The sequence below is a fragment of the Hemicordylus capensis genome, chromosome 4 (genome assembly GCF_027244095.1).
Source record: "Hemicordylus capensis ecotype Gifberg chromosome 4, rHemCap1.1.pri, whole genome shotgun sequence".
NCBI classification, from domain to species: Eukaryota; Metazoa; Chordata; class Lepidosauria; order Squamata; family Cordylidae; genus Hemicordylus; species Hemicordylus capensis.
Genome location: NC_069660.1, coordinates 283,020,536 through 283,033,629, shown reverse-complemented (window position 1 = coordinate 283,033,629; position 13,094 = coordinate 283,020,536). Strand labels below are relative to the sequence as shown.

The following is a 13,094-nucleotide window of genomic DNA, read 5'->3' as shown; positions in this document are numbered from 1 at the left end:
TAATTCTCTTGGGACACACGTGCCCAGGAATTGGCGGCGGAACTCTTGCAACACGCTGCGAGAGTTCCGAAGTGAGGACTGAGGAGGAAGAAAGTGCTGGTGGCGGCCGGCCGGCGGCAGCGGGCGGGGGGGGGGGGAGAGAAGGGCGGGGGGGGAGCGAGGGGCGGCGGGGGGGAGCGAGGGGCGGCGGGGGGGAGAGAAGGGCGGCGGGGGGGAGAGAAGGGCGGCAGCAGGGCCCTTCTTGGCCGGCAGCCATGGCTCTGTGTGGGGGGAGGAACGGGAGGGGAGGAGGGCTGGAGAGCGTGGGGCTGGAGGGAAGGGGATGAGAGGAGAGACCATGCCAGGAGGAAGAGGGAGGGGGAAACAGCCGGCCACAAAGCGCCGCACAGATGCTCTGTGCGGGGTTGGCTAGTATTTATTTATTGTTAAATTTATAGTTAAATTTATATACTGCCTTTCATTAAAAACAATCCCAAGGAGGTTTACAAAGTTAAAAAACATAATAAAAATGACAGTTAAAAGTATTAAGCTAAAATATAAAAACAAATCTGATTTAAAATATATAATATACAAACCTGGATTTAACAAGCTTTCTAAAAACTGTGATGGAGTCTGAGGAGTGAATGGCCACTGGGAGAGCATTCCAAAGTCTGGGGCAAAGAGGCACCTTTTAATGCGGTGATTCTCTTTATTTAGCAGGGGGAGAGTAACTGGCCCTCTCCACCCCCAGCACAGTGACTGTTGCTGGTGTCTATCTTATGTTTCTTTTTAGATTGTGAGCCCTTTCGGGACAGGGATCCATCTTATTTATTTATTATCTCTTTGTGTAAACCACCCTGAGTCATTTTTGGAAGGGCGGTATAGAAATCAAATGAATGAATGAATGAATAAATGAATGAATAACCCTGCAAGGGAGAAAGCAGTGGAGGGAGGGATTGAGCAGGGCTGCTCAACTTTGGCCCTCCTGCAGATGTTGGCCTACAACTCCCATAATCCCTGGCTATTAACCCCTGCTAACTTGGCAAAGAGGCACCTTTTAATGTGGTGATTTTCTTTTATTTAGCAGGGAGAGAGTAACTGGCCCTATCCACCCCCAGCACAGTACCTCCAGTGACTGTTGCTGGTGTCTATCTTATGTTTCTTTTTAGATTGGGAGCCCTTTGGGGACAGGGATCCTTCTTATTTATTTATTATTTCTCTGTGTAAACCATTCTGAGCCATTTTTGGAAGGGCGGTATAGAAATTAATGAATTTAAGCCAGACTCAATATGATTTAATCACTTGTTTCAAATGAAAGAACCCTGGAAGGCTCAAGATCCACGAGACTAGAGATTGCAGACACTCAGGACTTACAAAAACTATGGGGCTGTTCTCATGACCCTAAACATGGCTGGAGGACCACCCAGCCTGGGTAGGAGAGCCATGTGTGCTCCCAATCAATGGTCATGTGTTTGCAAAGATCAAGGTAGGAGGAGGGGGAGAGCGATTGTGTGGGAGCCCAGGAGGACAACCCTTGATCAAATGCTGGGGAAAGAATGTAGGTTGTAGGGATGTGCACGAAATGTAATTTGTGTTTTGTTTTGACCTTGAAACAAGATGCAGCTGGCCAAAACATTTCATCAAAACAGAGGACGACTGGCTGTTTCAATGCAACAAAAAACTTGAAACGTTTCAAGTGTTCTGGCCATAGGGAACCATGGGAAAACTCAAAACACCCCATTGTTCCCCATGGGTAACTCTTAGGAACACCAAAGTGGGTTGGGTGGTAGGGCATGATGGGTGATACCTACCAGCCAACCCACAAAAGAAATGGGCAAGTGGATGATTTTTAACCTTTCCCCAAACCCCACTTAGGTTAAAAATCACCCACTTGTCTATTTCTTTTGTGGGTTGGGTGGTAGGTATTATTTTATTTATTTATTTATTGTTAGATTTATATACCGCCTTTCATTAAAAACAATCTCAAGGCAGTTGACAAAAGTTAAAACACATAATAAAAATGAATTAAAAGTACTTAGCTAAAAATATATAAACAATCTGATATTAAAATATATAATATACAAATACAGAAAACTATACATGGATAAAAACACACAGAAGCATCACTAGAACAATAATGTAAAGGCCTGGATAAAAAGCCAAGATTAACCAGCTTTCTAAAAACTGTGATGGAGTCTGAGGAGTGAATGGCCACTGGGAGAGCATTCCAAAGCCTGTGTGCAGCAACAGAGAAGGCCCTGTCTCGAGTGCATGACAACCTAGCCTCTCTCATTGTCAGCACCATTACCCATCATATCCTACCACCCAACCCACTCTGGTGTCTCTAGGAGCTACCCATGGGGAACAATGGGGTGTTTTGAGTTTCCCCATTGTTTCCTACAGCCAGAACAAGCTGCATTCACAGAATGCATGCACACAAGTTTTGTTCTGCAATTTGCAATGTATTTTGCAACCATGCCCTGAAAAACACTGCAGAAGCACACAGTAAAAGGGAATCTGTCCCTCCCAATATAGAACACACATTTTAAACATTGTCAAAAAAATGCCCCCCCCCAAAAAAACAACCACTGAGCCAAAAATAACTGAGCCACTGTAGTAACATGACTGGCACAAGTTGCTCTCACACACACAATTATGCCTCCTTACTTCCTAGCATTGCAATAACTGCCACAGCAGCACCCTTAGCAGCAAGCATAGCCCTAAGCTCAACTAGAGCAACTCCAGCCACATTTGGACTGAGTACACCTTGCAATGCAGAATGCAGACTGATGAGCAGTGAGTGAAGAACAAATTAGTCTTAAGACCAGACATGGAGCTCATCATACAGGCGGGGGGTGAGGGAGAGCTGCGTTGTTCGCCACAACACTCTCTCACAAACAAAACAAAACAAACCGCAACTCAAGGAAGGAAGGCACCCAAGTTCTACCTTTGTCAATCTGAGATCCAGCAAAACCTGATGGTTATAGCAGGAATAGCACACCATAGTATACTCAATGCCAAGAAAAGAAAACTACAAAACTGAACCTTCCTTCCCCCTGATGTATCCTCTTCAAGAGAGGCATACTATAAGGGCTCTCTCTGCTTCCCAGTCCATTTGAATATATTTTAAAATTTCCTCCTTTGGGGCTCCCCTCTCCCTCCCCCCGCCAATGGGGGCACAATTGCACATGACAACATTTGATTTCTATGTTAATAAGCCAAGTGAGAAGCAAGGAGATCACAAGCCCATTGGAAGCCAGTGCAAGAAAACCAATCAGCAAGGGGAAAACAGGCCTCCAAAATGGCGCCTGAAACGATGAATCATTTCAATCGAAACGGGGTTGTTTTGTTCTGAACTCAAAACAGGTCCTTTATTTAAACTGTGTTTTGATTCAAACTTGAAACAAAATGGTTGGTTTCAATGTTGAAACGCTTTGCACATCCCTAGTGGATGGGCCATGCCCACCCTACACAGCCACTGTGGTCCCACTCTCCCCTCTGCCTACTTTGATCTTTGCAAACACATGGCCACTGATCAGGGGCATGTATGGCTTTCCTACCCTGTCTGGTTGCTCTTCCAACCTTCAGGGTTTTGAGAACAGACATTATACTTCTCATAATTATTTGGAGGAAAAGCACAGCAGTAAAACTACTTTATGTTTTCCATACAAACAGATCTTTCAGAGTATTACATGTAGGCTAAGGAAGTGATGCTTCAACATCCATGAATGTTGAGTCTGCGGCAAAGCATGGCTCCCTTTGGGAAAGTAGACAGGAAATCAAGATGAGCCCACAGACAACCTCTACTGGAGCAGTTACTATGGGCTAAAATAAGCGTCATGTTATTCATGTCATTTGGCCTGCGGGGGTTTTGCTCTCTTTTTTAAAAAAGTAAATAGCAGCTGTGTGAGGAGCGAGGCTTTGGCTGCACGACTATCCCAATCCACATCAGGAGTCCCTTAACTAATACTGACATTTAAAAAGTTAACACACACAGGGCCAAACGAAATGATAAATAACCCCTGGTAACTTGGCAAAGAGGCACCTTTTAACGTGGTGATTCTCTTTATTTAGCAGGGGGAGAGTAACTGGCCCCGTCCACACCCAGCACAGTGACTGTTGCTGGTGTCTATCTTATGTTTCTTTCTATATTGTGAGCCCTTTGGGGACAAGGTTCCATCTTATTTGTTTGTTGTGTAAACCACAACAAACCACCCTGTGTAAACCACCCTGAACCAATTTTGGAAGGGCAATATAGAAATCAAATCAAATCATAAATAAATAAATAAAATAATGTTTCATTTTGCTTTTATGCAGGGCACGTTGCAGGCATAAGCAATTTCCAGTATAACATTTCCACACATTCCAACAGGAGGATTGTGAACCAAGTTCATTTCTAACACACACAAAACTGACTCATCTGCACAATTTTATTACAAAAAGGTCATGAGACATTGAGTAGAAAAATTTCACAACTTACATCTTGGAGATTTTTTGGGCTTTTTGCTTTCTTCATTGTTCTCTTTTGGAACTTTTTCAGCAACTTCTGTACAGTTCAGTTTCTTTCTTTGTCTCAAGTCTTCAGCTCCTGATAACATAAGCAGAGGTTACTCATTTTCTTAGAATTCCACACAGTAGCAGATTAATATTTAAATGTTACTGATACAACTACCACTGCACTAGTCACAGAGGCTTTGCACTTTCTTACTTAACTCACTTTTCTAATCGTGTGTATGGGCTCACTCACGCACAGATTTATTATAGATTTACCATAACATGGGACTATGGCAAGTATAAGTCTCACTAAAAAGAGAAAGCCAATTTAATATGTTTTTCATATGTTTCTTGGTTTTAAGGCTCCAAGTAATTGTATAAGTCACACCAAGATATCTGCTGAAATTCTATATACAGCTTTCCAGGAGTCAGGACACTCTTCTGCTGACTCATTATTCACCATTCTTCAACAAAGCAACTTCAAAAGGGAAACTCCAGCATGAAAAATGCTGGATTGGAATTTATATCTGTTTAAGCTTGAACAGAGATAATCGTTTTCTATAACATTACGTTTATAATATGTGTGGATTGAGGGTGGAGAGCCAGTCTTGTGTTGGAAAGCATGAATCACCCTGTTTACTAAGCAGGGTTCACCTTGGCTTGCACTTGGATGGGTGACTATATGTGAGCGCCAGCTGCTGTAAGATATTCCCCTTAGGGGATGGGGCTGTAGCTCAGTGGTAGAGCATGTACTTTGCATGCAGAAGGTCCCAGACTCAATCCCTGGCATGAGAACATAAGAACAGCCCTGCTGCATCAGGCCCAAGGCCCATCTAGTCGCCCACCAGATGCCACTGGAAGCCTACAGGCAGGAATTGAGGGCATGCCCTCTCTCCTGCTCTTACTCCCCTGCAACTGGCATTCAGAGGGATCCTGCCTTTGAGGCTGGAGGTGGCCTATAGCCCTCCAGCTAGTAGCCAATGATAGATTTCTCCTCCATGAAGTTATCCATTGTTGCCAGAACCTAAGGGGTATGCTCGTGGGTCAAATGGGCCATAACCCAGTCTCCAGGTAGCGGGAGGGGATCTCCAGGTAGGGTTGGAAAAGACTTCTGCATGAAAACTTGGAGAGCTGCTTGCAGTCAGTGTAGGCTGGGATTCCCAACCTCTTAACAAAAGGGACCCTTCTATTCTATTCTATTATACTGCCCAGAGACAAGAGCTTTGGCTGGTATAGAAATATGTTAAAGAGGATAAATAAGATAAATAAACAAACAAACAAACAAACATTGCAAACCTATAGATCATGTACCCCATAGAGGGGTGTGTGTGTGTGTTTAAGTAAGTGTAATTTGGGGAATATTCCACATACACAACAGGGAAGGGATAGAGCCTCATGGGTGAATCAAGAGGCTCCGCTGCAGCAGAATGAACAAACAGAAGTTGGAAAAGAGCTGAAAGATCAAAACTCAACCAAGTATGTCAGAATAAGAGTGCAACTACACATTATAGGAGAAGACAAAATAGTTCTCAGCCACCATATTTTCCTCACAGGGTAAGGCAGACAAGAGGGGAGATGCCCGCCTGCTGATTCTCCGCTGTAATGTCTCCATTAACCAATTGTTCTTCCCCCAGCCAGGCTCCGAGATCAGAAACAGGTCCACCTGGGGCCAGCCTAATGCAGGGGAGATCTGCCAGGGAGAATCAGAAGGCATGGCAATGGAGAATCACACCCACCTACCAAGTCTTTCCTACAGATCCTCCCACCTTCACATGACTTCAGCAAACATGGGTTTGGGAAACACATTTGCTCAGGTATCATGCCCCAAGATAGAGAGAGAGCAACACGTGGAAAAAAGTGAGAGGATGTGGTCTCCTTTTATCAATTACCAGAAAACATAATGGAACTTCATGATTGCTTTTGTTTCCCACAACAGTCTAATTTTATGTTTCCAATCCTATCTCTTGTTCACTGTAAAACCATTAAACAGCACAGGTTGAAAACTCTATTGTAGTCTTTTTTCCTAGTTTATTTTTATTTCTCAATCACTCTATATGAGATCAAGATCATGGAAGCTAACCTTTGGGAACAGGAATTCCCCACTAAAGTCCCCTAGTGTAGGTCAAGAAGTCCTACATGAAAAACGTTTAAACATGTCCAAATTTTACATCAAAAATAAAAGCAGCAAGCTAAATTATGTGCATGTTGATTTTGCAGACTGTTGAACGGTTACAAAATCTATAGGCATGCTGCTTCCGTTGAGGTTGCCACAGCTTGAAAAGTAAGGAAGATGTTTTCCATGCCTGAATACTTTTAGCAAGGTGAAATGAAAGTCAAGCAAGGTAAGTGCTAATAATAGAGCCAAGATTTGTCATTCTGTCGCATAATTAGGGTTACGAGCATTTCACAAGACCCCAGTAATGGAGAGCAGAGAAAGTAAAAGCCATTAGCCATTAGCTATAATAGCTAAATGGAATGTCCAAGTCCAGAGGCTGAATACCTCTGAATACCAGATGCTGGGAAAACAATAAGGGAAAGGTTGCTGCCATCCAGCCCTGCTTGTATGTGAGAAGCCCAGAGGGTGACCAACACTGGAATGAAGATGCAGGACTTGACAGACCTTAATCTGATCCAGCAGAACTCTTTCTTATGGGGTCTGGAAGTCCACGGAACCCACAAATGCATCATCATTAGAAGGAAAAGCACATCTCACTTATAAGGAGACACTGAAGTTGCAGCAGAACACAGCTGTGCCACAACATCACGGGCTGTGTTTTAAACACACGCAGCGACATGGGTGGTGCTGAAATACTTGCATTCACCTGAACTAACTGTGAGCTACTGGTTGACAACCTGACTAATGACTTATTTGTGCAATGAGCACAGTTGCACTAGTGCAAGCAGACTGCATCATTTCACTGAAAACTGGGATCTGCAACATTGCGCAAAAGTTCCCTTGAAAACAAATGAGACATGCCACTTGCGCACAGTTGCACAAGCAACACTAGTCTGGTACACACACTCTAAGCTTAGCGCAAGCAGCTAGTGCAACAGCTTTGTGCTAGCACAACGTCCTTCCACAAGAGCTTCATTAGTCAGGATGTCAGCCACGGAGAACAATTCAGGTCAGGAGGATGGTTATAGCTGTGTTACTCTCTGTGCATGCCCAAAGTTCCTGAGATTTTGAACGGAGTAAGAGAGAGAGTTTGTGTGCACATGTGTGCCCGCACAATAAGGCTACTCCCACTACTACCTACCTTCACACTCAAACTCCTAAACATGGCTCTATTGCATCACTACAATTCTGGCTTCGTTGCACAACATGATTACACAGTGTTTGGTTTTGTGAATAACTTCAGCCTCTCACGTCAGTTTACTTCATCATGGATATATTAAGCATCTTGACAGCCCAGCTCAGAATTCAAAATGTTACTCCTGGTCTTGCAGCGCTTTGTTCACACACGCACTTGCGCGCGCGCGCGCGCACACACACACACAATAGTATCTTTGGGGGATAGTAAACCATGTTATGAGCTTGCACAATGTTGCAAGCACAAACTTAATGCCCCAGTTGCAACACATTTTAAATGGGCATGGCATAACCAATTCAAAGTTTCCAGAATAATAGTGTTAAGGTAACACTGGGGAGGAGAGCTGGTCTTGTGGTAGCAAGCATGAATTGTCCTCTTTGCTAAGCAGGGTCTGCCCTAGTTTGCATTTGAATGGGAGACTAGAAGTGTGAGCACTGCAAGATATTCCCCTTAGGGAATGGGGCCACTCTGGGAAGAACATCTCCAAGATAGGACTGAGAGAGACTCCTGCCTGCAACCCTAGAGAAACCACTGCCAGTCTAGGAACATAGGAGGCCGTCATATACCGAGTCAAACCATTGGTCCATCTAGCTCAGTATTGTCCACACAGACTGGCAGCAGCTTCTCCAAGGTTGCAGGCAGGAATCTCTCTCAGCCCTATTTTGGAGAAGCCAGGGAGGGAACTTGGAACCTTTTGCTCTTCCCAGAGCGGCTCCATCCCCTGAGTGGAATATCTTGCAGTGCTCACACTTCTAGTCTCCCATTCATATGCAGCCAGGGCAGACTCTGCTTAGCTAAGGGGACAAGTCATGCTTGCTACCACAAGACCAGCTCTCCTTGTGAGTCTGTGCAAACAACACTGAGCTAGATGGACCAATGGTCTGACTCGGTAGAAGGCAGCTTCCTATGTTCCTATAACAAGCCACTTCTGCTAAATATTATTCATGCATGTTTGTTTGAAGGATGCTTGAAAAGCCCATGTACTGTATACTTGCCTACTTCCTCAGGAAAGTTTAATCTATTAGACAAGCTGAACACATTTTTCTAATCTTATTTAACTGAGCACAATCTGAAGTTTCAGTACCACCTCCAAAGCACTCCTAGTATATCTGAGCACAGGAAGATGATCGCCACATGGATTATATGTTTTTGCCACCCTGAAGTACTTTCCAAATGAGAAAAAAGGAGCATAAGAGGCTGTTCAAAGGCTGATGGAACTATATATTATTTATTAAGTCTATGCCATGCAGTTTGGATCCATAAATCTTTCAACAGATTGAGAGCATTTCCATAGATACAGAATATTAAACCATATATAAAAATCTGGTCAAGATGTACTACACCTTGTACTACTGGTCAAGATGTACTATTAAAATAGTGCATCATCCAGGGCTGCAGCTCAGGACCGTGAAGTGAAAAAGAGTTCTGCTCATGCAAGGATCCCCTCTTTCATGAAGGCAATTTTCTTCCTGTTTTTCTTCAGAGCAAGAAGCCTCTGCAGATAGTACTGTATTGCACTGCTGGTCTAGATGCTGCTGCCCATTTTTTATTAGCTTACAGACAAGTCCAAATATACATTGTTATATAGTACTTGACACATTTTCTGAGGAAGATGAGGTTTCACATGTCAGACATTTGACAGCCTATCAGTACACGGCTACCACATGTTTTGGTAACCTCTGGCCTGGACTACCATAAGACTCTCTAGATAGGACTGTCTTTGAAGACTGTTCAGAAACTTGAAGACTTTTCAGAAACTTTAATTAATTCAAAATGTAGGGGCTCAGTTATTAACAAGCCACTAAGAGGACATAATGTCTTCTCTTATTTTGGTTCTTGATTTGTTTCTTAACAATTCAAAGTTTGTTTATTCATTTATTTGATTTATATACCACCCTTCCAAAAATGGCTCAATGCGGTTCTGGCTTTAACAATTAAAACACTAAATGGTTTTGATCCAGTTTCTCTTAGAATTTGTCTCCTCCCATACAAGCTTCTCCACACACTGAGGTGATCTGAATGGGCCCTGTTTCAATTTATCTCTGCCAGGGACTGGACTGGCGATAACAAGAAGCAATGCCTCTTTTCTGCAATGGCATCCTCATTGTTGAACTCCCTGCTTCTCAAGTAGGCTTAATGGGCCAGCTCTGTTTTGACTTGAGAAGAATGATGACAATATTTTCATGTCAGCATTCCCGGGCAGGGAGGTTTTGTTTAGTGAAATGGTATGTGTCTTGTGTTCTAGAATGTATTAGGCCAGGGATTCTCAGCGTTGAAGTCCAATAACATCTGGGGACCCAACGTTGAGAATCTCTGTATTAAGACAGGTGGTTTTTTTATTATTATTGTTCTGCTGCTACTGTTGCCCATTTGATCTCTTTATTTGATCTGTTATTTTTTAATTACTTTATTAGTTAGATTTATATTCCACTCTATCCTATAGGCTCAGAGCAACTTATAGCATTTTTAAAAGTAATAATAATCCTGGCTGGCATCCAAAGCATGGATGTAAATAACACCTCTGAGCACACAACAGGCTGCCCCCACAGTTCTGTCCGTTCACTTGTGTGTTTTGTCTTTTTGCACATCTGAGCCAGTAGGCACCTCTCCTGAAGGTGCCTAACCTCCTGCTTTCTCAAAGCCTTCTGCTGTAGAACAAACCACTCACTACTACCCAGGGAATGTAAACAGAAGCATGATCTTTTTGGCTCTCATAATGGCATGCATATGCAACAATAATAAATACTGCAAAAGAACAACTGAGCTAAAAAGCATCTTCTACAGAGGAGATATTCTCTGCATATGACTGGCTACAATATCAACAGGGCATCCATATTCTCAAGAGAGACTGTCCTACAAAAACCAAAGAGAATATCAACAAAGAGCACCATGTCCCTCTTGTGGCTGGCTTCCATCTAGTACCACCTGCATGCTATTAGAGAGCACTACTCTGTGGTGGCCAACTCATTACACCTCGTTAAAGCTACAAGCAAGACTTTTGTCACTGCCTTCTGCCAACCTCCTAATGTACACAAATAAAATCATCATCAGTTATTGTGTCACCTGCACTTACTTAGGAGAAAACAGAATAACTGTTAAAACCTTTGTTATTAAACAGAATTTCACCTGCAAGCCCAACATCATAATCTTTATTACAGAATGCAAGTACCCTGGATGCAACGTTCAGCCCATTAGGAAAAACAACAGATATGCATGCACAGTTTAGAAACTAAATGATTCCAGTTCAAACAATTGGTTTCAGCTGCAACAAAGAAGTTTCAGACAACCTGTTGCAAAACCTTTTAATTCTGATGGCCACAACCTGACTGAGAGGCAGGTTGTTCCTCTGCACAGAAATATCTGGGACGTTTCTTTAGAGAGGAACCATCTAATCCAAGGATATTAGAACAAAAAGAGAACTTCTGGATCTATAGACCAAACCCTAACACCCCCACGGCCTCAGTCTAAGTTGAAGAGAAAGAGAAAGTGCAATTCGCGTGCATGTGTCTCTGCTGAGAATCCCACCACCCTCAGTATTTTTCCAATTGTCACCTTGGCTTGCAGTGTTCATTTATATCACAAGGGTGTGTTACCGAGGAAGGCAGAAGCCAAGATATCTGACTAAAAAAAGTTTTAAAGAAGTGGGCTTTGTTTTGCCATTCTCTAAACACCCACTCACAGATATGGAGGAAGGAAAGTTCACTTGCTTGTAAAATCAAGCGTCCCAGACAGAAAGGATCTTTTTAATGCAACACCTTCAGTTATTGCCATCTTCCTAACCCCATGCACACAATCCCTTATACTTCCTGTTGCCCCAGTTTCTCCTTCCACCTCGGTGCCCCCATCCTTGCTCCCCTTCAGAACTAAACGTGCACTGACTCCCTCCTTCCTTCCTAGTCTCCTTGCTGGCCTCCGGGGAGGGGGCAGGAATGGAAACGAGGAAACACAACACATACAAAGCGCTCACCTTCCTCCATCTCCAGCCCCCGCTGTGAGCTCCAAGGGCTCTAAGCCGCGCCTCCCGCCGATCTTTCCAGGGCGAAGGAGTCGGGGTGGTGGTGGTCTTTCGTTCCTCCTTCCCACCTGGACTACCTCAAGCTCGCGCACACCCCCACCCGCCACCACAGGTCTAGGAGAAGAAGTTGCCTCTCACTTCCTGTTAGCGCCCCTATTACTGATCCAGCATCTCTTCCTTTTCTTCAGAATTACGGGGAACGTCCTACTCGGGAGCGAGAGCGCAGGCCGAACACCGTTAATACACGTACCGAGGCAATACTATCCTTCGGTGCACAACTTCCGCTCCGGAAGCAGCCTTAAGTGCAAGCCACGCTATGCTATGCTATGCCTCGTTCGCGCTATTCAGTGACATGAACTCATCATTCATCCCAACAGGGAAGTGAGTCCCTATCTCACTGATGAGCACACAAAGATTTATTACCACTCTCTAGCAAGTATGTTTGTCAACTTGTTTTATAATAATTATATTATATTTTTATAATATAATAATAATAATTAATAATAGTTATTATTATTTCTTGTTAACACAGTCAGACAGGTGTTATTGACTGGTTTGTTTTATCCAGACATCGAGTCCTTCCCAAGGACCTGGGATGCCAGAATTTTATCATCAATACTGTTGGTTATTATAGATATTGTCACAAAATATAGGCTGTTCCCAGTAAAGCTGCTTTTTGTAATTGGCTGATGGTGATTTCTGTGACCCCTTTGGTCTTTTGGAACTGCACCCAGGGCGCCAATTACCACTGGGATTATTTTGGTCTTTTTCTGCCACAGCCTTTCAATTTCAATTTGTAGATCTTTGTATTTGGTGATTTTTTTCTATTTCTTTTTCTTCTATTCTGCTATCCCCTGGTATTGCTATGTCGATTATTTTAACTTGTTTTTCTTTCTTCTCGACTACAGTTATATCTGGTGTATTGTGTGGCAGATGTTTGTCTGTTTGTAGTCGGAAGTCCCATAATATTTTTACATCTTCATTTTCTACCACTTTTTCAATTTTATGGTCCCACCAATTTTTGGCTACAGGTAGCTTGTATTTTTTGCAGATGTTCCAGTGTATCATCCCTGCAACCTTGTCATGCCTTTGTTTGTAGCCAGTCTGTGCGATCTTTTTACAACAGCTGATTAGGTGGTCCACTGTTTCAACTGCTTCTTTACAAAGGCGGCACTTGCTGTTTGTGGTTGATTTTTCGACTTTTGCTCTTATTGCATTTGTTCTTAGTGCCTGTTCTTGTGCAGCCAGTATTAAACCCTCTGTTTCTTTCTTCAAGTTGCTATTCTAAGCCATTG

At 43.2% G+C, this 13,094-nt stretch overlaps 1 protein-coding gene across 4 annotated transcripts in view; it reads right to left on the bottom strand.

Annotated features, from left to right (window-relative positions):
- The window catches only part of DPY19L4 (dpy-19 like 4), a 49,989-nt gene extending 37,930 nt beyond the window's left edge, over positions 1 to 12,059 (bottom strand). For 2 of the 4 annotated variants that reach the window (XM_053250376.1, XM_053250377.1), the window contains exons 1-2: positions 11,752 to 11,931; positions 4,460 to 4,567 (exon numbers count right to left, since the gene is read on the bottom strand). In XM_053250376.1, coding sequence (XP_053106351.1) covers positions 4,460 to 4,567; positions 11,752 to 11,761 — 118 coding nt within the window. In that variant the 5' untranslated portion in view covers positions 11,762 to 11,931. The other 2 variants (XM_053250379.1, XM_053250378.1) reach the window with 2 other exon arrangements.
- Positions 12,060 to 13,094: the final 1,035 nt, after the last annotated feature.